General features: G+C 37.2%; 5 protein-coding genes across 5 annotated transcripts; 4 read left to right on the plus strand and 1 right to left on the minus strand.

Moving 5' to 3' along the window:
• LOC18783622 (V-type proton ATPase subunit G) lies at positions 652–2,566 on the minus strand. The gene is made up of 4 exons (XM_007217439.2): positions 2,445–2,566; positions 2,005–2,097; positions 1,439–1,539; positions 652–1,195 (listed from the first exon to the last, which is right to left on the minus strand). The coding sequence occupies exons 2-4, from the start codon at positions 2,090–2,092 to the stop codon at positions 1,052–1,054; spliced, it is 333 nt and encodes a 110-aa protein (XP_007217501.2). The 5' UTR covers positions 2,093–2,097; positions 2,445–2,566; the 3' UTR covers positions 652–1,051.
• Positions 2,609–6,654, plus strand: LOC18784134 (proteasome subunit alpha type-6). Its single transcript, XM_007215810.2, has 9 exons — positions 2,609–2,975; positions 3,601–3,695; positions 3,785–3,866; positions 4,002–4,098; positions 5,012–5,070; positions 5,206–5,288; positions 5,640–5,735; positions 5,976–6,035; positions 6,306–6,654. Exons 1-9 carry the CDS (start codon positions 2,900–2,902, stop codon positions 6,396–6,398), a joined length of 741 nt encoding a protein of 246 aa, XP_007215872.1. The 5' UTR covers positions 2,609–2,899; the 3' UTR covers positions 6,399–6,654.
• Positions 7,418–12,844, plus strand: LOC18782532. Its single transcript, XM_007217639.2, has 8 exons — positions 7,418–7,789; positions 8,125–8,440; positions 9,000–9,197; positions 9,344–9,616; positions 10,167–10,269; positions 10,451–10,569; positions 11,111–11,287; positions 11,502–12,844. The coding sequence occupies exons 2-8, from the start codon at positions 8,138–8,140 to the stop codon at positions 12,339–12,341; spliced, it is 2,013 nt and encodes a 670-aa protein (XP_007217701.1). The 5' UTR covers positions 7,418–7,789; positions 8,125–8,137; the 3' UTR covers positions 12,342–12,844.
• Positions 16,614–18,378, plus strand: LOC18784334. Its single transcript, XM_007215034.2, has 2 exons — positions 16,614–17,059; positions 17,647–18,378. The coding sequence occupies exon 2, from the start codon at positions 17,655–17,657 to the stop codon at positions 18,129–18,131; it is 477 nt and encodes a 158-aa protein (XP_007215096.1). The 5' UTR covers positions 16,614–17,059; positions 17,647–17,654; the 3' UTR covers positions 18,132–18,378.
• LOC18781813 (subtilisin-like protease SBT1.4) lies at positions 22,995–25,828 on the plus strand. The gene has a single exon (XM_007217094.2). The coding sequence runs from the start codon at positions 23,267–23,269 to the stop codon at positions 25,583–25,585; it is 2,319 nt and encodes a 772-aa protein (XP_007217156.1). The 5' UTR covers positions 22,995–23,266; the 3' UTR covers positions 25,586–25,828.

Consider the following 25,907-nt stretch of genomic DNA (forward strand, 5'->3'; position numbering starts at 1 on the left):
CTTGGAAATTTTGCCAAGATAAACATGTGTGAAATGACTTTGTTTTTAATTCACCGTTGGATGGTTGTGGAGATTCGCGAGATGAAATTACAATTTTAGGACTTGTCATCACTCATGATTTTATTAAACGTGGGCCAAGCCATTTGATACTTTTTGTTGTTGCTTTGAGAGCAATTCATAAGGCTAAAAGGCATTCCAAATTTGCTTTGAGGATCGAATTTTGGACCGACAGTTTTACAATGTGAAACAGACTTTTTTTGTTTTTATTTTTGTGCGGAGGGAAAATGTGGCATTGACTAGAGAGGAGAACCACTAGTGACGAGACCAATTAGATTAAAGCAAGTAGCTTTCTATATTTTGGTACATGAACAGATGTGACATGAATGACATTTTTATCAACCATAATTTATTGTCTTGGACATTTGGATACCAAGACCAACCCCGAAAGAAAGACAGACCTTGCAAGGGATTTTAGAAGTAACTAGTTAAGAGCATTTATTCTTTTATTATAAGTTCTATATTCGATTCCTCCTTCCTCAATATCGCTTATTAAAAAATAATAAAAAAATCCGAACCATACAGAACAAAGGATTATGAACTGACCAATACTAAACATAAGATGTTAGGCTAATTATATAACGACCACAAAGCTGAAGAGAGAAGAAAGATGCATTTGAATATTTATAAAAGGTTTGCGGCAAACTCTACATAAACAATTGTCAATATTGCATCACTCCCAGAAAAATCTTGAGGATGTGTTACAAGAATTGGGCCAAAGCCAAATGAAGCCCTACTTCAATGACTAAAACAGGATGCAACTAGTACCAAGTTCAGCTCAATTGGCCAAACAATTTTTGTAACATTATTGTTTTATGAACATGATACATATCATAAAGCTTATTTGCTGATCAAAGTGCTCCACAACATACTAATAACCGATATTCGGATAGCAACTAACCGCAACGCCACAAGTCTAAGGACCCGGATGAATCAGGCAAAAAGAATACAATACTTGCAAGAGTCTGAAATCACAATTCTACCATCAATGGGATTAAACTTTCACTGTTGTCACCTGCTTCAGAAGCATTTGCACAACATCACTTGAAATCCTTGAGGCCTCGGAAGAGAGGTGATTGATCTTGTGCTCAGTTTCATGTTCAAGACGCTTCACATTAGCCCCTGAATCTCCACTGCTCTGCTTGGTGGCCATATGAAAACATGGGGGCAAAATGCCAGAATTAACACAGTTGTATCCACAACAAAAGTCAAGGGACAGCTTCAGATATAAAAAACAATGGGGGATATACTTATAGTTGGTATACTCATTTTCTAGAAATTGCAAGGCACAAATGAAAATGACATGGGCAAGCCATTAGAAAACTGAGAATGCCAGACCTAATGAACATTCAGTGCATAGCTTTCACTAACATCTACATACCGCTGCAACTTTCTTCTGGAACTGAAGCTCCACTTGGGAACGGGTTTCAGCAATCTCCCTTTCAGCCTCATCTTTGGCTTGTTTCAGTCTAGCCATTTTTGCTACAAGCAGAAAACCAACCACCAAAGCAATTAGAAGAAAACTCAAAATGCTAAATTATGGCATAAAATCTAAAACCCTTTAAAAGAGCACATTAGGACTGCACATTTCATACAAGATTTCACCTAAATAACGGTCTTGATTCATATTTTGACACCACCATATGCTTGACTGTCCACAAGAGAAAATTACACTATATATAAAATCATGGACAAAAAGAACATCCCTTCCAATGGGGAAGTTGGAGGCATGCCCCTTCTCCAATTAAAAGCAAGAATTCATGCTTCGACACAACTTCGCAAGAGGCCAATTCATAAACAATGCAACATAGTCCCTTTTGTTTGCAAAATGCAAACCCAGAAATTCATGCATCATGTTAGTGAACAAAGTGCAGAAACAAACAGATAATAGATTCATATACAAAATACCCCAATCAAAAAGTAAATCTAAAAGGAAAAAAAAAATACCGCTTCTGGCAGCATTGACGATGTGTTGAGCTTCTTGCTCTGCAGTCAGCAATTGTTGAATTCCACCTTGACCCCTGTTGGATGCCATACTTTCTGGAAGGAAAAAAGAAAAAAAAAACCGATTCAAATGAGGCATCCTATAGCATAATGTACCCATATATCATCTTGCCATCAAATTAGGCATCCTCAAAACTGAACAGAAACAGACTTTCCAAGCATACAGATCACACAATTCCAAAAACAGAGATTCAAACAATAGAACCTTCAATCCAGAAACCCTAGAATCAAGCAAACCCCTTCAATCCAGAAAACATATGTAGATCGATGAAACAAAACAGAAACTCAGATACATTCACAGATCTCTGAAATCTACCAAACACAAATCAGATAAAGACCCGAAAAAAATGAGCTGAAAACTGAGAAGGGGCCCACGAGCTTACCTGAGAAGGTGGTCCACGGCACCGGCGCAAGAGGGCTCACCGGAGAAGAGAAAGATTGGAGTTCGACTGAGAAGAGAAACACAAAGGGCAGCGATGAAAGAATGTTATTCACCGTTGGATGGTTGTGGAGATTCGTGAGATGAAACTACATTTTATGATTTGCCATGATTTTAAACGTGGGCCAAACCATTGGCCCAGCCCACCTTGAGATCCATAAATCAAACCCGAGGCCCAGCCCACCTTGACCCGCCAAATCCAACGACGTCGTATTAGAGAATCAGATTTTTAGCTTTCCGCTAGCTTGGGAAAAAAGCTTTCGTTTTTCCTCTTCTAATAAATCCATCGCAGTAGCCCACTATAGTCTGATTCTGATATACACAAAGGTAGAAGGAAGACCCAGAAAGCCCTAAGCAGAGAAGAAGAGACAGAAGCTCAGAAATCGAAGCATTTCAAACATGAGTCGTGGAAGTGGAGGCGGATATGATCGTCACATCACGATTTTCTCGCCGGAAGGCCGTCTATTTCAAGTCGGTAAGTGACAATATCCCAATACCTCCATTGATGTTTCTCCAGTCTCAATCTCGAACAGCGCCTCAAAGAGAGCTGATTTGTGGGTTTTGGGCATTTTAGGGTTTTATGGGTCAATGAGATTAAAGCCCTTTTCAATTTTTGTTTGTTTGTTTTGTTTTAATGATGAAATCTGAGGAGAAGAGGGGAAAAATCACGATTATGATTCTCATTCTGTCTAATACAAGTTGAAAGGAAAAAGGAGAAAATCGAATGTTTAATTTGTTTGTATTAGTTTCACTTTGGTGTGTAATACTAGCTAGCTCAATTTACATATCAGTAAAATTAAGTTGCTCAATTTATCCAGATTTATGGTTTCTCGGCTCATGGGCTGAAAGCCCACTTAGTTTCAATGGTTGAACTTGATCCCTTGTTTGGATGCCGAGAAATCTGAGGGAAATAGCAGAAATTACAAATTTAAATATCATTTTTCATATTACCAAAACAAAATGTTTAAAAAAAGAAGAAAAGAATTTCAGGTTGGAATGGGGGAAAGAATAGAATATGTTTTTGTGTTAATGTTGAGTAGCACATAAGGGCTCTTCTGTTCTGACTTCGCTTTTTTTTTTTTTTTTTTAATGATTGATAGAGTATGCATTTAAGGCTGTTAAGGCTGCTGGGATCACCTCAATTGGTGTCCGGGGAAAGGATTCCGTATGTGTTGTGACTCAGAAGAAAGTCCCGGTGAGTAGTATTGGTTGATTTAACTGAGTCTTTACTTTAGTATGGATGGAATTTGTGCAGGTTATAAATAAATTGTGAAATTAATGCAGGACAAGCTTTTGGATCAGACAAGTGTCACACATCTTTTCCCCATCACAAAGTTCCTAGGGTTGCTGGCTACTGGCATGACAGGTTTCTTTTTTGCTTCTTCTGGAAGCTTATTGGAAGCGCTAACTCAAACAGTTCGTAATACAAATTTAGATACTTATGTGCTTTTGTTGTTCAAAAGCTCACATTGGTTCATTCTTTTGGCATGTAATTTTCTAGCTGATGCAAGGACCCTAGTTCAGCAAGCAAGGAATGAAGCAGCTGAGTTTCGATTCAAATATGGATACGAGATGCCGGTAGACGTACTGGCTAGATGGTAATTACTTTAACTGTTTATACCATATTATGTTACTCTATAATACAACTGAACTTTTAGCTTGCAGTTTTAGAGTACTCCTATGATGTATTATATTTGAAGTTAACAGTGTTTAATTGCATCCCATTTATGTTGTGCGCTTGTTGAGGCTTTTTTATTTTGGGCCAGTGCAATTGCTGATTTTAACTGTTCAAAAAGATTTTTCACCCCTTCCCCTTATTTGGATATGTAGAATGATGGACTCCTTAATGGGATGACATGGAATCTTGGACTTGTGTAGTGATAATTTTAAATGACTCCTCTCTCTCTCTCTCTCTCTCTCTCTCTGTGGGAACTGAAGACAATTTCTTTTATCTTTCAAGAGAGCAAAACAAAAATGAATGGGCTTGTTTCCACCCCCTCCTGAGAAGTCATTTTACAGAGGGGTAAATTTGACTTAAATTTTTTGAAGATAAGGTGGGTGTGAAAATAGGACACATGGTGGAAATAGCAGACCCCACTAAATTTTAATTTTGTCAATTTAATAACTGTATTAGGATTCGGTCTGATTTGATTCAATTTAGATCTAAAGAGCATACTAAATTTGTGTAATATTACGGTTCGAATTATACACTTTATCCTTATACTAGAAGTATAATCAAATCAAACCAACCTATTTAGTAACTGATTTGATTCAGTCATTTGATTAAACAATCAATTGTAGTTCCGCTAGTACATGTCAAATAGAAATTCATGTTGTATTCTTTGACATAGATTGAACCGAATTAAATCAAACAATTGTGATTTGGTTTGATTCAATATAAGATCATATTTTTTGGTGTAAAACGAACTGAACCACTCAAGTTGATTTGGTTTGCCCAATTTAAACGGCTCAAATGGTTTTTTGTTCACCTTAATATCATTTGTATGACAGGATTGCAGACAAATCACAAATCTATACTCAACATGCTTATATGAGACCCCTTGGAGTAGGTTTGTTTCTACTCCTTTCTACATTAGTCAATAACCTTTTCTTCTTGCGAAGAACTACATCATGCGACAATTATTGCTTGATTTATTTGTGTTTGCATATTTACTCATCCTTTCCATTTATGTTTGTTTCAAAAGTTGCTATGGTTTTGGGTATTGATGAAGAGTTCGGACCTCAACTCTATAAGTGTGACCCAGCTGGCCATTACTTTGGTCACAAGGTATATTTCTGCTTGTGTAACTTATTATGAACTCAAAATGCACAATATCACTGAAAAACCTTCCCACACTTGTTTACAACTTTCATCTATGCATCAACCATTATTTTACTCATCAACAGACACTCCTGCAGTTTTCTTTCATCCCTCTTTAGAGTGAGTTTTTCCAGTTATAAAAGCACTTAAGGTTAACTTGCACCACTACAATATGTAGATCGTTTCAACAAAGAATGAAAAGTGTGTTCATCTTGAGACATCACTATGAGCTCTACTCTTCCATAGTTCTATATCTATCTTTGTTGGAGCATCAATGTATGGTGCTTGTCCCCACTGATCAACTATTATGCATCTTAGGCCACAAGTGCTGGATTGAAAGAACAAGAGGCAATCAATTTCTTGGAGAAGAAAATGAAGAATGATCCATTATTTACCTATGACGAGACTGTGCAGGTAGACATTTCTTATCCTTTGATTAATATAAAGCTGTGATCTTGAGTTATTAGGGCCCAATTTGTTAAACAGGTGCATAAGATATTTTGCACGTTTGTGAATTAACTTTTAGACTAAATTTCTTTCTGGAGATTTTAGTGGCTGTTAATGAATTATGATTATGTTAGACTTTTGAAAATAGGAATGTTAATACGCTCATTTGATTCCTTCTCTGACCTCCCACATATCTTTCATTGTTAGACTGCAATTTCTGCCCTGCAATCAGTTCTGCAAGAGGATTTCAAGGCCAATGAAATTGAGGTATTTGAAACCCCCTTTTAGTGTTTGAAATTTTATACTGTTTTGTGATGGGAACCCTTAATGCATTGTTTGTGGCATATTGTTCATAAACTTTTTATTGCTTGTATGATGTGACAGTATCTGATTTCCACGTAAGTTTTACCATGTCTCAAAATTGCTTTCCACAGTTGCTTTCCATATCCTATGTTTTATGCTTTTATATCTCAAATTGCAGCAGTAATGACTTTCATCAGATAAAATTTATGTTAATTTTCCATAATCATTTGTTAGGTTGGAGTGGTGGTAAAGGAGAATCCTGTCTTTAGAGTGTTGTCGACCGACGAGATTGATGAGCACTTGACTGCTATAAGCGAGCGAGACTGAGTCCTTGGGAAACCTGATACTGTCTGGGGCAATGTTTGGATTTGATAAAATGCTGGACATTTTTCTTTCCCTTTTGGAGTGTCATATGTTAACTTAAATCCTTTAGCAAGTGCCTTCTGTAACTTTTGTTAGTTGAAGTTGCTGTTGTTGAATTATTGAATGATTGTCAACTTCATATGTTTTCATGATTTGTATCCTTTTCCAGAAAGGTGTAGTTGAGTTGATAAACTTGAAACCTCAAAATTCCTTTTGGTCTCTTCTGTGTTCTTTGGATCTTGATATGAGGGAAGGATCTCTACTTTTGGACACTATCCAATGTCCTAAAAAAGAAAGAAAAGAAAAGGAAAATTATAACATACTTCACTCAGAATCCACACCTTATCCATATTAAAGATCAATCACCATTACTTAAATTAGATTAGATTGGGTGTTCTTTTCATGTCCCAAAAAAAAAAAATACTAATAAAGAGTTATTATTCCTTAGAGACAAATAACTGTTATGTTAATTTTCCTAAATTGTTTTGAAGTCTGAATTTTATTTTGACATTAGTGGTTGAAGTAGAACACCCTATTTTATAATTTCTTAACATAGATTAATATTACAGAGTAAATCCTCTAAGGATCTTATAACCATACCTGTCAAATTCAAATCTAAGTAACATATCCAAAGAGAAATTACAAAACCAAAGACAATTATTTGAACAACTAATGACCACGGTAATTGATTCTGATGAGTAATTATTTGCATTAGAATTTTAAAATCGCGTTCAATTTCTAGTGATGTTAAATATTTCCATTATTTTATTTATTTATTTATAAACTTATACAAGTGATATTAAAGAAGAAGTAATCGAATATAGGACATCAAATACAAAAATAAATATGCTTAACCACTTAAGCTACATGCCCTTTACTCCCACTATCCAATGTTCAATAAGTGAGCATGAAAACTTTAGAATTAATTTATCATCATATTCTAGCAAAATAAAGAAATTCTTTTTGGTAAATTCATTTTCTTCTACTTGAGAGAAAAAGTAGAAGCCAGCGTGTGCGGATCTGCGGCTGCCTGCAGATCTCCACCTGATCATCTGATTCATTCGCGCGGACCATCTCAGTTGAGGTCGGTTTCTACTTGCCACATCTCTCCCACTCAGCCTCTTTCCCTGCCCGCCACGTGTCCCCCTCACCCCAACCCCTACAAAACTACGTCGTTGCCTGGGCGTTTTGCTTCAAAACTGCGCAAAAGCTCTCTCGAGTCTTTCACAAACAAAAGGAAAACCGAAGAATAAGCGGGGTCTCGTTATCTTTGCCACAGAGAATAATATTTTTGATGCCTTACAGACGAAGAGATATTAATTCCCAATAATTTACGCCAAAATCGATCTCTTCAGGTACGCCTTCGCTTACTCTTCCTTATAGCATCAAATCTTCCTGCTCTCCCAAATGTCTCTCAAATTTCGGATTTTTAGGGGTTTTCCGTTAACCCAATTTATCAATTTAATCAGGTTCGGTGCAATTTTGTCTCTAACGTTTTTCTTTTCCGCTTCTGTATACTTTTCTTGAGGAAAAACTTTGATCTTTGGGTAATTAAGCGAAAATTAGGTGCAAAAGCACAAGAAAGTAATGCAATTTTAATTTATTTGGTGTTTTTAGCTTGAAAGGTTGAGTAAAACACGAGTCTTGATAATATATTTGTTAATTGCTGTTTGGATTTCAATATTTATAGGGATAGTAAGCTAATGGCAACTGCAACTATGGCCACCGCAGCCGGTGCAGCTGCCTTGTTGTATTATACATTGAACCGTAAGTTACAGTCCCCCACGACTGGCGGTGATGATGACGAAAATGGGGGTGATAGTGTGCCAAATCAGGCTCCTTTGGGAATTGAACGGGTTTCGCATAGGTTAATTCAAGCCCCGGCTACATGGTTGGAGACCATCTCGACCTTGTCAGAGACTCTTAGGTTTACTTACTCCGAGACTTTGGGGAAGTGGCCTATAGGGGATTTGGCATTTGGAATCAGCTTTCTTCTGAAGAGGCAGGTAAAATGCTTTCATGGCCATCGTTTCGTTACTGTGCTGAATTCAGTGTTTGATTAGATTTCATGTTTATTGCTTGTGGGGTTCTCTGTTAATGTGCTGAATTCAGTGGTTATGTTGATTTCATGATTATCGTTGTGGGTTCTGCACTACTTTGTTGGTCTTTTTCATGATTATAGATGGTTATTGCTTTTGCGCAACTCATTTACATATATCTATTTTCTGAATATAATACTCAATCTAGAGATGGAAAAAAAGGTGGTTGATTTATGAAAAGCTCCATTCTAACTGAGAGTTAGAAATAGAATCGGTGAAAAATGTGACGTTATATTTTGCAGCTTTAAAAATCATTACTCCATTCTTCTTTAGGAGATCAATGACAATGAAACTGGCATTTTTGAGTTCAAATGTTGTTTGCCAATCTGGAGATGACAGATTTTATTGTTTGTTCCAAATTGTTAAATTAGTTTTTCATGTTTATACCAGGCGAGTGAATTTATTTTATTTTAATTTTTTGGTTTGGATGAATAATATTTGATACTATACTGTCTGTACTTTGCAGGGAAACTTGCATGTTGATGGTGTATTTGGTGGAATAGACAGTCAACAGCTAAAAGGATCTCAAATCATTGCTGAACTCAAATACCTCTTAAACTTGCTGACACTGTGTTGGCATTTTTCAAAGAAACCTTTTCCTTTGTTTTTAGAGGAGACAGGCTATTCCGAAGAGAATGTTCTTCTTCAGGAACCCAAAGCAGGAGTAAGGATGTTAATTTAAATAGTGTTACTGTTGTACTGATTGTTTGCCAGTGCCTTTATGCTTGATTTTACTGTCAACGGTATTGGAAAATAGTTGAGCCGTATCTATCCATTAATATCAAATCCTCTATATACTTTCCGCTGCAGATCTTGAAGCCTGCTTTTACAATTCTTGTTGATCATAATATAAAATGTTTTCTCTTGCTGATTCGTGGAACCCATAGTATTAAGGACACTCTGACGGCTGCAACGGGAGCTGTTGTACCATTCCATCACAGTGTTGTACATGAGGGAGGAGTCAGTAATTTAGTTTTGGGTTATGCGCATTGTGGAATGGTTGCGGCTGCTAGATGGATTGCTAAGCTTGCGAAACCCTGCCTTCTAGAAGCACTTGACCAATCTCCTGGTTATGAACTTAAGGTAATGGTATTGATGGGATGTTCTTTATGCTACTACTCAAATTAGTAGACAGTTTATGAAGATAAATTAATTGACTACTCAATTTCTTGTTTTCATATACGATACTGTGCTTTATATTTCTTATCTTTGTGTCAAGATATCTTTTGTGTGATGTAGTAGTTTCTAGAAAGTATACTTTTGTAGGAGTCTTCTTGGTTCTTAAACTTTTCAGTATCAGATATTTTCTTGGCATCTGTAATTTGTGTCCCTGTAGCAGCCTTGCTGATGCAGAACTCGGTGGAGAATTTGTTGATTGGTTGATTAGTTATTTTCAGCAGAGTCTTCTACTGTTAACTGTATCATTCTTTTTCGTCCGGAAAAAAAAAAAAAAAAAAAAAAGAACTGTTTCATTCTTTACGTAAATTATATATACCATATGACCAGCTACTGTTCTTTCTTGGAACTTGATTGAACTTACTATCGTTGTCTCTTCTTAATCGCTTTGGTGGCTTCCAACAATATTATGGTCCATAAGATTAAGAAATTTATCAAAAGTAATGGTTTCTGACAGATTGTAGGGCATTCTTTGGGTGGAGGCACAGCAGCACTTCTAACATATATATTGCGAGAGCAGAAAGAACTTTCGACAACCACCTGTGTGACATTTGCTCCAGGTTTGTGTTCCTTACATGCCATGGCCTAATATTAATTTCAGTGCTACTCATCAAGTCTAGTTCCTTTCTTAAGTTCTGTCTTGTATTATTTTGTTCTGAATCCTGATGTTTGTTTTGTTTAGCATGGTGTAAATTGTTTGGTTGAGTATTTCTATTAGTGATGACTTGATATACATTGCAGCTGCCTGCATGACATGGGAATTGGCAGAATCAGGTGGTCATTTTATTACTTCCGTTATTAATGGAGCTGACTTGGTGCCCACATTCTCTGCTGCATCGGTGGATGATTTACGTGCTGAGGTTATGTTCTAAACTCTGGTTAATTAAATCATGTTGATTTTGATGAGAGAGTGCTTCTTGAGCAATTACCATGTTTTCCGTATAAATGATTTGGAAAAAGTGTGTAGTACTGAACTTATATTGTTGCTGCTGATAGAAGCTTTTTTACTGTACTTTTTTGGTTCTAAATATTTTTTGCTCTAACTTGTGATTTTAGTCAGATTACGACCATGAAGTTGAAAAAAATGCATGCAGGAATTCCTTTTACTCCTAGCATGCTCTTTTCTCATTTATAATACATGGAGATATTATATTTGTCAAGTATACCCAATTTATTATTTTTGTTATTATTATTTTTCACACGAAATCTTATTAGCTTCAATAAGTTTTCCTACACAGCCATCCTGTGCTAGTAGTTGGATCTCTGGCTTGTTGGTACTTGACAGGCTTGCATACTTGCTATAGTTCTTGTGGAACATTGCTGATGCTGATATTCCTGTCATGCTTCTAATATGTGTTTCTTTCTAATATATTCTTTTATTCAATTTATTTCTTTTTACAGGTGACAGCATCTGCTTGGTTAAATGATTTGAGAAATCAGATCGAGCAGACAAGAATCCTTAGCACTGTCTATCGTTCTGCCTCAGCTTTGGGTTCGCGGCTTCCGTCCATTGCCAGTGCTAAAGCAAAAGTTGCTGGGGCAGGGGCAATTCTGCGCCCTGTTTCCAATGGCACACAGGTAGCCTTTTGTCTTTCTAATGTAATTTTGCTACGCACCATCTTCTTTTCCTTTCTGAACCTTCTTGTAAGAAATCGAATATTATGTTTAGTCTTTATCGTGTCTTGTGACATTCTTGTTATAGAAGCCATCAACCTTGTTATTTGGTGGTTGAAACCTATATTCCTCTTCTATCTAATCATTTGGTTGGTTGTGAAACTTTCTAATTTCACAGGTTGTTATGAGAAGAGCCCAGAGCATGGCTCAAGCAGCATGGACTCGTCCTTCCCTTAATTTGTCATCATGGTCATGCATGGCCCCTCGTCACCGAGCCTCAGCTGTTCATTCAAACTCAAATGATGAGGGAAGTTCTCCAGGATCCTCTGGCAGAAACAAAGAGACTTCTGAGCTTCTTCTTACATCCCCAAAGAGAATGACAAGCTCAACTGGCATTGAAACCATTGATCTTCCTGTATCTTCATCTGTAGGAATGGAATGGACTTCAGAGGTTGGTTGTTCTTATTCTGATGGAATGCGTCCAGACACTGATGGTGATGTCGGTAATGAAGGTGAGAGGCTTATGGACCATGATAGACATGAAGACCGCATGACTGAAGTTGAACTGTGGCAGCACCTTGAGCATGAGCTTTATGATAGAACAGAAAGTGAGGAGACTGATGTGGCAAATGAAATAAGGAATGTGGAAAATGAAATAAGGGAAGAGGAAGAAGCAGCAATTGCAGAGGTAAGTGATGGTCAGCCAGAGAGCTCTGCCCCTGATATGAAGGAAGCGCACAGATTTTTTCCAGCAGGGAAAATCATGCATATTGTTACGCTTCACCATGGTGGGCCCGAGTGTGAAAGTGGTAGCCCTAGCTCGAGTGCATCGGGTAATGAGCAGCCAGAAGAGACTAGGGTTGGTATTTTCCTCACTCCAAGATCTCTGTACAGTAAACTGAGGTTGTCACAAACCATGATTAGTGATCACTTCATGCCAGTTTATAGAAGACAGATTGAAAAACTAATTAAAGAACTTGAGGAAGAAATAGCGTCAACTGGAGATGTAGTGTTTTAGGGAGAGGGAGATTGGAATTATACTGTGTATACGCATTGCACCGGACTTGGAATTTTGACCCCATTGATTTTGAATCTGAGCTGCATAGAGACGATAACCATCTTTCATTTCTTTGCCGCAGTGTAGGAAGAACGGTGATAACGTGCCGCTGTCTAGGGATAAAATCATTCTTTTGGCTGCCTCTTTATCACTTAAACCTGTATACAGTTTCCAAAATCCTCGTCTTCTGTAAATTGGTTCATTTTTTTCCTTTAATTAGTTGGCAGGCAATTTTTAGTATTTCTCTGTTGAACTTGTGGATTATATACCATGTCCTCTTTGTGGTTGCCCTGTTGGGCTCTACTTATTTTCAGCCAGGGAAACGCACTCAGAGGTTTACCATCTTGATTTTGTTGTTGAAACATCTTCTTTATGATTTTAGAAGTAGGCAATATGGGAATGTAAATATTTATTTGTTAATGTTTTTGCAAATATTCGAATACATCAGGATTGACATTTATTTATTTATTTATTTGCACATCAGGATTGAATAATTGATGCACTAATCGGACAATAATTTAAATTAATCATAGACCAAGAATCCCAGAAAGGAAATCCACTTGTAAAAGCTGAATGAGGATTTGGTGTTCCACGTCAAATCCAACTCTTTAAGAGAAAAAGTCCAAATATCATGCCGACTTCCACCAGAAATTTTATTAATCAATTAATTAGCTTGTTTGTTTTCGCCGATATTTACAGGTTTATATTTAATGCATTGTACCAAGCCAACGTTGATTTATATATTTATATATCTATATTTATCTATAAATAACCCAAAACCTCAATTAAGAAAATAAAAATAAAAATAAAAATATAACTTCATTTGAAAGGCACAAATATGTAACAAAGTTTCGAAAATACAAATAATTTTAAAAAATAAAAAGAAAATAAGAGTCAATGTTAAACAAAATTTTTCTATAATTAAGGATTACAAATTCAAAAAACAATTTTGGTTTACGAACTAGTTCATGATCTTATGGTACTTATATTCCTAATACTGAAATAGATCCTGAATTCGAATCTTCCGCTCTCCATTAATTAAAAACACACACACACACACAATCATGATTTTGAACTTGTTGACCATAACTCATAGTAATTATCACAAATACTTGATTTATATATGAAGCAACTATTTTTCATATTTTAGACATCAACACAGAAAAGAGTAGTAGAGAATTTTGTATCTCTATTGAAATTTGTGTGATTGTTAATATATGATGAGTCACTGTCTATGCTCACATCATTCGATCGTTTGAAGATCTTCATTCATTAATATTTGCCTAAATATTTTTCTTCATTTATTGCTACACAACAGTTAAATATGGAAGTGATGGTCGACCGAACTTTAATTAACTCAATAAATCTTTGAGTTTTTATTATTTTATATTAATAGGGATGTAATTTATATGTGATGATGCTTTTGGTGATTTCTTTGTCGAGATCGATCACAACTTGCCACTTTGCCAAAGGAACAAAACAAAGGTCTTCTTCTACCCCATGAAATGAAACAAACACGCCGAAAGAAAACTTAAAAGGCCAATGACTTTTTGTGGGATGATGGTGATGCAATGCAACCACATTATGGGAGTTTATTTCTTTTATTTTACTGATGCATAGTTTTTCTTCCTATTATACTTTTGACTTTCTAGCCTCCTTCATGCATTTATAAACGAATATCAAAATACTGTATGCATTATGTGTTGCGTTTGTTTGAGTTTATTTTCTCAGTTCGTTCTGATTTAATCGACTTCAGCTTGCTATATTAATGAAATTTGATTTCGACGACGGAAAAAAAAGGTCACTTACCTATAAAAAAAAAAACTCATATGCCTCCTTTTAATTTTGTAAAAGGATGGATGGCCAAGTTTATTTGTTTAGTTGTTGAAAGCAGAAATTCTAAATCAAACAAAAGAACAATAGGCTAGGTGTCATTCCTATTTCAGCATCTTATGGCTAATACTAATATCATTTGCTTTTCTTTTTAATCAAAGATTATGGTAAGGTCAAGTATCATCCGAAAACAAATTTTTTATTCGCAAAAGAAAAGCAAAAGGATGAAGAAAGGAAAAAGAAAATTCACAAGAGTATTATCTTCAAGCAGTGAAGACTAAGACACCCTTTTGACATATTTTAGACAATCATAGAACTCAAATAAATATAAAAAAATTCATGCAAAAAAAACAATTAGAATGGTAAAATGATGAGAAATCAAAAAGAAAGAAGAAAAAAAGGGCAATTAAAATGATGTTAATGGCCCACTTGGATAATTTAACCAACCTGATTAGTGTGCAACACGTAAGTAATGACTCAGATGCCATGTCAGAATTTCCTTTCAATTATGGATGCCAAGCCAATTGGCTCTGGTTGCCCATTCAACAAAACCCAGACAGCTGGCTAGACATCACATACGTTGATGCCCAATCTAATATTTCTTTTTATTTTATATTGTATTTCAATCATTCAAAGCGTTTATTTATTCGTTTAGATATGCATTCAAAGATACATATACTTCCTACTTTGGATAAATGCATATTGATGCCAAATTGTCCTATGCTAGCATGTGAAGCATGCATGCATACTTGTGGACATGCATGCAGATGCAGTTCCTCTGTGTGCTTCAAATGAGGCATTAAGAGGAGCAACAAATAAGGTCCTTGTTTTTGTGATAGGAACAGATCATTTGGTGGGTTGCCTATCTATTCTTGCAAGGTGTCATAATAATAATCACTTGGGAAAAAGAAAAAAAAAGAAAAAAAAAAGAAAAAGAAAAAAGAAGAAGGTCTCTTTCGTGATCGATATCAGCAATAATTTCACGAGTCTCTTTTAAAAAATTTTGAGGTTTGGCAGAGCTTGGTCCATTCATTATTGTGAAAGCAAAATTAGATGTAATTTTGATGGCGATTGGTTGGTCTTTGATTACCAAAACAATCAGATTGTCAAATTGATCAAGAAGAAGGGCCAACCAGGTAATATAGGTATACCCTCATGCTTCAAAAATTAAGGGAGTGGGGCTAAAGAGGGGGTTGCGTAAGATGCACTTCTGTTAAATGTGAAACTCCAATAATTAAAGGAGTGATCATATCACTGTGCACATCATATTCAAAAGCCCCACCTCTTAATTCTTATTCACTTACAATTTAGACACGTGATAGTTCACGCGCAAATGGATGGTTGTAAATCATAAACCTATATGAATCAATACTAAATAGATATAAGTCTCACGATAAGATTTGTGCATCAACAATCAACAATCGTTATACAATTTAACATCGTATTTTCTTTTTCATGTTGTTTCTATAAATTGTTAATTAGAAATTATATAAAGGGAATTGCAATGATCTTGCTTTTTATCTATATTATTTTAACTTCATTAGATCTAAAGGCCAGCCATCAACCACATCAAAATAAAAAAATAAAAATAAAAATCTAAGTTTCCATTTCAATACACTATATATCATACCCTAGTTTAATATTTTTTCTTTTTGAATGAATATCTAATAGATTTCAATTTTACTGTCACGTAGGATTTATTTCGATATAGGATTAATCACTAAACCTTATAGTCTAGACTTGTACTTCTTCTTGTTACTGTGAGGAAAATACATACGGCTTTATAATTCCGATAGCGTAACAGAGTTCGACTCTAACTCTTCATCTTCTCTAAGTTTTATTTTAAAAATATATATTAGTTAGGTATCTAAAACTAATCTCTGACTTCCCATCCCACCCCTCACATGCTAATTACTCATTTATCTCCCCATAGTGAATAAACAGACAGTCTGAAAACAAAATTGTTTGTTAGCTCAAATTTGAAATGACCAAAAGTAGTGTAAGCCTGGAAGACCTAATTAGGCTGTGTTTTGTACGCGGACAGTACGAAAGCTTTGCAGTAATTTGATTTGGAAAGACTTCTGGAAGTCTAGCAGAAAACCTGGAAAAATTAATTTAAAAAAAAGACTTGTGGAAGGAAGCAGACCATCACCTGTAGCTTACACGTTTTTAATTTACACGTGGATGCCATTTATTGGTTTGAAATAGCAGGAAAGAAATTAGAAAAGCTTTCAAACAGCACATATTGGCTAAGGAAAGAAGAATAGTCTGAAAACATGATAATGCTTAGCTGGCAATCCAATAATCAACGGTCAGAATTCCGGGACAGCAAATGTCGCTGACGTGGATTATACTTTGTAGGCTTGTAGTCCAGCCCCGTAAGCCTTCAATCATTGGGTCTTCTCTCTCTACTCTCTAGAAAGTGTTTGTGTTTTTCTCTCTACATCTCTAGTTCTCAACTATTCACATATGATTTAATAGCAGATTTTGTGTAGGAGAAACAAAAAGCAATCTCTTTCTTTGCTCAGAACAAGAGTTGGGTTCTTGCAGAAAACATAGACAAAAGAAGAAAAGAGATCAAAGTTTGAGTCTTGATCATCAGGGAGGAGCTAGCTTTGGCAAGTTTGAGAAAGCTAGAAAAGGGCTTGTTTGGAGGTTTGAAGACTTCTTGGAAATGGTTTTCATGTCTGACATTTTCTTTGCTGCGGAAGAGAAGGTGGAAGAAGGAGCTTGGGAGAAAGAGCGATAAAGGATACGCATAAACAAACCCAAATTAGCAGAAAGTTGAGAGAAAAAGCTATAATAAAAAAACGTTGGGATTCAATTTTGATCTGCTTCTTCTACTGGTAATTCTCTTGACTTGTTTTTGTGCTTCTGCCCTGTTCTCACTTTTGAAAGAGAGTGGAGTTTCACAAAAGTAAAGGGTCTGATTGGATTGATTTCCAAAGAAAAGAGGTGTTTTTTATTTATTTCGGAACCCAAAATTTTTATATTTTCTATCTTTTGATAATTTTTTACAACCAACAAAGCTAATTGAAGAGCATGGTTGGAAGTACAGCTTGTTCCAAATGCGGTTTCCAGCTCACCTCTGTGTTTTTTTTTAGGTTTTGCTAAGAAGCTCATCCCTTTTTTTATCCAAACCATAATTCTGTTTTCTTTCGGGAAGTGTAACTGTACAACCTAAAACCCACACACACAAACACAAATTTATGTGCTTCTTTTGTCGTTGTCAACATTAAGAAACATAAATAATTTCAGTTTTCTGTTTTTGTGACAACCAAGTAGACGCTTAAGCTTTCCGTTTTTCCTCACCAAACAGAGCAGCATAAAAAAAGAACACAAGATTTTGCTTCTTGCCATCAACCAATTCCATTTGCAGTCAGAGAACTCATGATTTTGGCAATCTTGTTTGGATTGTTTGTATTGTTTGCAGGGTTTATAATGGCATTATCTGCAACTATTCTCAGCGACCCAATGGTTCTGCCACCAGCCGCAGAAACCCAACAACCGCAAGCCACAAAACTCATTGCCCAAATCGAAATCGAGTTTGTTAAATGTGACTGCTGCGGCCTGTCGGAGGAATGCACCCCGGCCTACATTCAACATGTTCGGGAACGATATCAGGGCCATTGGATATGTGGGTTGTGTGCAGAGGCCATCAAAGATGAGATTGTGAGGTCTGAGAGGCTCATAAGCACAGAAGAAGCCATGGCTACCCACATGAACTTCTGCAAGAAGTTTAAGGCGTCAGGGCCCCCTCCAGACCCAACGGTTCACTTGATATCTGCCATGAGGCAGATTCTTAGGCGCAGTTTGGATTCTCCAAGGGTTTTGAGATCAACTCCAACTAGCCCAACAAAGATCAATGGCAAGGGGCTTAAAAGGTCTGAGAGTTGCTTTCCAACTCTCACTGGTTGAGATTGATCTGGCGGTGTTGGAACTATGGGAATAAGAATCAAAGTGGGAAGAAGTTTGGCAAATTTACAATTTCATTTGCTGAAAATAAAAACCCAGAAAGGAAAAAACTAAAAGAGTAATTTAATTTTTAAGGGTAGATGTTTAACTTAGGTTGTACTTAGTATTGAATACAGAGCCTTTTTCTTTTCCTCTTCATTCTTTTTTGTTCTTTCTGTTGCTAGAAATTCAATCTCTCTTTCTGATCAAAGCTTTTTCTTTCTTGCACATTTTTTAGCTGTCATGATTAATGAGCTTTAATTTAATTTAATTTTATTTTATAGCAATTCATGAGATTTAATATCACTAATGCATTCTGGTTCAAAATTAAAAAAATACAGTTCAACTCTTCAATTTAAGATTATGAGAAACCTTGACGGTATGAGGAAAATTTATTGAATAGTGTCAAAACGAACACCGGGGGGACATAACAGCCTGACCCCTAGAAATACAATCTTCCAACAATTTAGATTAAAGAGTTCAGATTTTACCAATTTGGTATGAAATAAATATTTGTAAAATTTAATGGTGATCTTGGCTAGCCAACTAATTATGTTCTGGAGTGATTCAGAACCATTGAAGATGATCTTGTTTTGGCAAGAATTTCTAGGCATATATAACTAACTAATGAGAATGGAAGGATCATTCTGCAAAGGAATCAAGAGAAATGTGGAACCTACATGCATGGCCATCGAATTTCTAAAATAAGGACTTGTGAAGAAGTGATCACCTACTGATCTACAACTTTTTCTATAACATTGAAAATGCCATAGGATTGGACTTGTGTTTTCTTTTTCACTTGCAATCAACCTCATTCTGATTTCAATTTTAGACAACGCCTTATTTAGATTCTTCCCTTCCATATTTTTTTTTCTTCTCATTCTTCTTCTGTGATTTCAAATGATAAACACAGTATAATTGTAGTACAAACCTACTTTTGATAATCCCCTCAGTGCTCAATTGCGCCGATAAATTATGTACATGGTTTTATGAGAATTCTTCAAACGTGAGAAATATGACATAGTATAATTAATAAGAACCTGTAAATGAGATATTTAATTTTAAAATATCAAAAAGATCACGCACGCGCTTAGCCAAAAAAGAAAGAAGATATTGTATATGCCTAGGATGAAAAAGATTGGTGTGAGGAGGAAAATTAAGAAAACGGAAGTGAGACAATGTACCAATTATCCTACGTGATCAAGAAAGTTAATAAAATTGATGAAAATAGTAAGACTCTCATAAAGGGTCTCATAAGTATTAAGTTGGATGATTTTTTTTTATCTTTTTATACAATAATAAAACTTACAGTTTAATTATTTAAGTATTGAAATGAACAAAGAAAAATATGGGGTTTAAATAGAAAATCTCAAAAATGCATTGACAACTAATAAGATAGTGAACATGAGAATCAGTGCGAGACAGACAGCAGTGCTTGTCTTAATTCTGTTGCGTGGAGTCTCTGCTGGATTTAGAAGGCTATGGATTGATGCCTATGGGAATCGGATCTGGTGCATTGCATTGCATGAATGGCTGCCCTGCCCACAATATATATTCAGGCCTCAGAGGCTCAGGGTTTGATTAAATAATGGCACATCAATATATATTCTTCAGTATCTCTAACTCTCAATCATTGATTAACAGCACAATTTTACTCGATTCCTGCTTGTAGCTCCAATCCAAAACGTGTAAAGCAGTATGCACAGCTTGGCAATTGATTTTCGGGGCGGTTTTTCTTCTGTTCGGATTGTGCAAACGCATTTTCACATTATCGGTCTAGTACATTCATTGTGTGAAGATAGAGAATTCCAAATTGAAAAGTTAGAAAACCTTATAAGGACTTATAAGGAATTGGGCTATTCTTCCCATTGCCAATTGATTTTGGGATGGAACCTCAATTTACTTTATAGTATCAGAGTGGGTTGTCCACGTGTGAAAACCCAACTCTAGTACATTGCTCTTTCAGAATAATAGATTAAGTGGCTCAAAATAATACTTTATCACTCCAAACACATACATCATAGCAACAATTAGCATATCCAAATTGCTCACTAATTTCTAATGGAGGAGGTCAAAATTATTAGATGCTCTCACCAACCAGACTGACAGAAAAAAACTTATAAAAAAAGAAAAGAGGAAATCAAGTGTCTTTTGGCTAACTTGTGAGAAAAACACCAACAGTAGAAACCACCCTAATTAGCATCTAATTAGCATCTAAACTCTTGCACCAATTATAAGCCTAGCTTGCTCAATTATTTTAGGCTCATTTACCTAATCCCACAATAAGATATATCTAATATCTTGCACTTGTGTGTAGTTTATGTCTAGACTCAATCATTGATCTCTTGTTTAATGTGGTATTTAAATAGTCACATGATTCATTCTTTCTTGTCTTCACCTCAATAAGATCATTGGAGATTAGTTTTGAAGGATTTTCGTTGACTTGGGTGTGGTTTTCTGTTTTTAACCCCAAAATATCTTGTGCCTTAAGTCTTTTCAACCAGAGGAATATGTACCTTCCTCCACAATCCACAGCCCTCTCTTGCCTCGCAATTAACATGGCTTCAATTATCAATATAAATTTAAGATTAAATGCTAAAAATATTGCGGAGAAGCAACTCGACAAGTGTGGATGGCTTAAGGAGAAAGTCTGGATGTGCTCCCCACTCTACGTCTACACACGAGTTCAAATCCCCCTTCACATAATTTAGATTAAATTAAAATATAATATAGGTTTTATCCACATGCACAAAAAAATAATAATAATAAGAAAAAAGAACTGTCCCAGTCTGAAATTGAGCCTGGGCATGTGCCTAAAATTGGATTTGGCTAGGCATTGGTTGTTTGCTTTTACTGGGCTAAACCACAAGCCCATGAGCTGGTCCACGTTTTGTGGTCTGCACCTAATTTAAGATTGACCCAAAATACAAAATTTGTGGTTTCAGCCACAGGGACCATTTCATGTGCTCCGTTTTTAATATTCTTCTGCTTCTTCTTCTGAAATTGGTGATAGCGAGAGAAATGAATGAGTGAGGAAGAGATGTGCCTTGCTTTGAAAGGAAAGGAGAAGAAAGCATGGAAGAGCACTTTTACCAAGGCTCATGCGTGATGCATACACATGAAAAGTGGATCTAAGCGTCACCCACCAAACTCCACTTAAATCTTTTCTCCTTTTTATTGGTAGGAGGTCCACTTGGCATCATATGAATATGGATGTGTTAAATTTGTTTCCAAAAAGCATATAGCAGAGTTGCTGGAAGCATTGGAAACACCATTGAATAGTATAGTTAGGAGATAATGAAAAATTAAGTGAAATTAAATCTTAATTCAGCGATATTTAGATTTTTTAAGTTCGGATCTCCTCATAAGATTTGGTTTATAAATATCAAGTACAGTTATAATATATTCAGGTTTTAAGTTCGTATCCCGACCTCACATGATTTGATTGAATATAGATCAATTTCCTCACAACCCCACTCCCTTTTTGTGTCAGGAATTGTGTGAATATAAGACAAAAAAATATGTAGGAAATAATGTAGTTAGGAAACTTCCCCTTGGTTGCGTGTTGAAATGCATGCCATAAGAAATTGTAGCAAACAAAACTATCATCATTAATGAATTGGAGCTGTATTTCACTTGTACACTTAAAAGTCCTTGATCTTTGATTTGTGAGTCTCACAAACATGAATGAATGGTTAACAAAATCATTGTAAGAAGCAAACCTTCCTATCAACTGATTTATCATTGTCTGTCATTAAAATGAAAAAAAAAAAAACAAACAAACAAACAAACAAATAATAGGTAGAATCCGAATTCTTAATAACTATTGTTGTTTTTACTAATGTGGTGAAGCAAAAAAAAAAAAAAAAAAAAAAGAAAAAGAAAAGACCCTTTAGAGCACGAAACACCGTAACTTATATGCCATCGAGGTCTAGACCTCTAAACCTCATTAGCACACGAAGCCAAATGAATACCTATTGAACTTGAAAATAATAGAGCAAAGTTACTTGTTCTAAGAGTTGAAAGTCCTCATAGTTTGAGTGTACCTCAACTCTTTTGATACACGAAGATTACTTGAGTAGATGGGAATTTTGCGAAATTATGGCTGTTATTCTCACAAAGCTTGTCTTGTCGTAGATGGGCATTTTTGTTTGAATTCGTAGATGCGTAGAATAAAATCGAACCCATATCATTGCCCAGCCCCATAGGCCATAATAGTATATTCACGGACCACTCCACTTGATTCTCCACCCATTTCATGTCGTTTTCTTCAAAAGCCCACATTCATTGATTTGTCATTTACCAATTGGTTGCCATCTACCCCTTAAACCTCTTGGTCCCACATTTTGTTCTATAAGCGGCGCGTACAAGATTCAATTCAATTCGTTAAAGATCCAATTTTATTTCAATTTTGATGATTTGGTGAATTAGATTGAATCCGTAATTTTCAAAATCAATATGATTAGATCAGATAATGCATTTGCTTATGAGAATCCAATTCAATCTAATTAGTTTTATACTTATTTTGCTCTTGTAGGTATTTGTAGTTGGAAACACTATGAATATTTCAATGCAATTTTCTCTAGTATTTCATTTATATTTTATATTTACATCTATTAATATGTTTGATTAGATTAAACTTAAGGATAAATGTTTAATATTTTATTATTGTCTTTTTAATTATCAAAGCCGATCATCCAATTCAATCCAATTCAATTATCAGAATGAATTTAAACATCAAATATGATTCGATCATATTGAAAAAATCACAATCCAATCTATATTGCATCGTATGCAAATTGACTAAATTATTTTGACCCCTTAAGCCAATCATCCATATTGTCCATTCTCATTGGTCCAAAATTTCCCACATAACAAGAAAAACACATAAAATATTTTATCCAATAAAATAAAATATCCTTTGATTAAATCCCATAAATATTTATTTTCCCTTGGGCTCTTATTAATCGGATGAACCTGACCAAAATTCATGCACAAATTAAGGCCAAACAAAATTTGTGGAGAGACAAGTGGGCTTAAAAAAACCAGCCAAACAAACCATTTGTTGATTCCTCCATTTTCTCAGGAACACAACACTCATGGCCACTTCCACTCTCTCCCTCTTCCTCTTCCTCCTTTCTCTTCTCCTTCCTGCAACACTCTCAATCCCGCCCGATCTGTCCGACCGCCCAAAAACCTTCATCGTCCACGTGTCCAAATCCCAGAAGCCCTCCCTCTTCTCCTCCCACCGGAGCTGGTACACCTCCATCATCCAAAATCTCCCTTCCCCTCACCCCACCAAGCTCCTCTACACCTACGACCGCTCCGTCCACGGCTTCTCCGCCACCCTCACTTCCTCTCAGGCCACACAGCTCCTCAGCCACCCGTCCGTACTCTCCGTCACGCCTGACCAGCCACGTCAGCTCCACACAACTCACACCCCAAACTTCCTGGGCCTCGCCGACTCCTTCGGCCTCTGGCCCAACTCCGACTACGCCGACGACGTCGTTATCGGCGTCCTCGACACCGGGATCTGGCCCGAGCGCCCCAGCTTCTCGGACTCGGGTATCGGCCCGGTCCCGACCCGATGGAAGGGCACGTGCGTCACCACCGCGGACTTCCCTTCCTCCGCCTGCAACCGCAAGATTATCGGCGCTCGCGCCTATTTCAACGGCTACGAATCCCACATCGGAAGGTTGATGGACGAGACGACGGAGGCGAAGTCGCCGAGAGACACCGAAGGCCACGGGACCCACACGGCCTCCACCGCCGCGGGCGCCGTCGTCGCTAACGCGAGCTTCTTTTCGTACGCTCAAGGCGATGCCAGAGGAATGGCCACCAAGGCCAGAATTGCCGTCTATAAAATCTGCTGGTCTTTTGGGTGTTTCGATTCTGACATCTTGGCCGCAATGGATCAAGCCATTGCCGACGGTGTTGATATCATCTCGCTCTCTGTCGGAGCCAGCGGTAATGCTCCGCCGTACGATCGAGACTCCATAGCCATCGGAGCTTTTGGGGCTGCCCAGCATGGTGTTCTTGTTTCTGCCTCGGCTGGGAATTCTGGACCTAACCCATTTACCGCCACCAACATAGCTCCGTGGATTTTAACAGTGGGTGCATCCACCATTGACAGAGAGTTCCCGGCGGACGTTGTTCTCGGCGACAATCGGGTTATTAGCGGGGTTTCGTTGTACTCCGGCGAGCCTCTTGTGGACTACAAGCTTCCGTTAGTGTATGGTGGAGACTGTGGAAGTCGGTACTGTTATGAAGGGGCTCTTCAGCCATCGAAAGTTCAAGGGAAGATTGTGGTGTGTGATCGCGGAGGGAATGCGAGAGTGGCAAAGGGAGGCGCGGTGAAGCTTGCAGGTGGGCTTGGGATGATATTGGCCAATACAGAGGAGAGTGGAGAAGAGCTTCTTGCTGATGGTCACCTCATACCTGCAACAGAGGTGGGTGAGATCGCTGCTAATCAGATAAGAGAGTACATCAGATTGAGCCAATACCCAACAGCCACCATTGTGTTTCGCGGAACTGTAATTGGGTCTTCGCCATCTTCTCCACAGGTCGCAGCTTTTTCGAGCCGAGGACCAAACTCTCTCACACCAGAGATTCTCAAGCCAGATGTGATTGCTCCTGGGGTGAACATTTTGGCTGGTTGGACTGGGGCTACTGCCCCCACTGATTTGGACATCGATCCTAGAAGAGTTGAGTTCAATATCATTTCAGGCACATCCATGTCTTGCCCACATGTGAGTGGCATTGCTGCTCTACTTCGAAAGGCTTTCCCGAATTGGTCGATTGCTGCTATAAAATCTGCTCTGATTACAACAGCTTACACTTTGGACAATGCCGGGAAGAAAATTAAGGACCTTGGAACTGGGGAAGAGTCAACTCCTTTTGTTCATGGAGCAGGGCATGTTGATCCTAACAGAGCTCTTAATCCTGGGTTAATTTATGATCTCAATGTCAACGACTATGTGGCGTTTTTGTGCTCAATTGGGTACAGTCCAAGGCAAATAGCTGTATTTGTGGGGAAGCCGACTGGTTCCGATATGTGCACAAGAAACAGTTTGGCTAGCCCTGGTGATCTAAATTACCCTTCGTTTTCAGTGGTTTTGAGTTCGGATCAAGGGCTGATTAAGTATAAGAGAATCGCCACGAATGTTGGGGGAGACGCTGATGCAGTTTATGAGGTGACAGTGAATGCTCCAGCTGGTGTGGAGATCAGTGTTGAGCCAAGAAAGCTGGTGTTCAGTGCAGAAAACCAGACTCAGAGTTATGAGGTTACATTCAAAAGAGGTGTTGGGTACGATGGCGGGGAGAGATATGGTTCGATTGAGTGGACGGATGGCAGGCATCTGGTGAGAAGTCCAGTTGCTGTGAGGTGGAGCAGTGCTAGATCCTTAGCTTCCATGTGAGTTTTAGCAGTTTGAACAGCCGCCATAGCAATGGGTGGTGTTCTTCTGGGCAAAGATCAATGAGAGCATAGTCGCTTGCTTTGTTTTAACTTATTAATCAGCCTCTTGTGTAAAGTTGAAGGGCTTTTGAATTGTTATGGGTAGGCCCTGATTATGTGAATACGTTCCATTGTTGTTGCAAAATCGAAGCTTGAGAACTTACCTAAGCAATAAATTCAATCACATTATGCTTCTCTTTTATAATTGTCTGCCATGAAAGTGAGATATAACAACTACATGTACGCTTTGGCTAGAGAGGGCCTTGTTCAGTTCCACATTGATC

The sequence above is a fragment of the Prunus persica genome, chromosome G3 (assembly GCF_000346465.2).
Source record: "Prunus persica cultivar Lovell chromosome G3, Prunus_persica_NCBIv2, whole genome shotgun sequence".
NCBI classification, from domain to species: Eukaryota; Viridiplantae; Streptophyta; class Magnoliopsida; order Rosales; family Rosaceae; genus Prunus; species Prunus persica.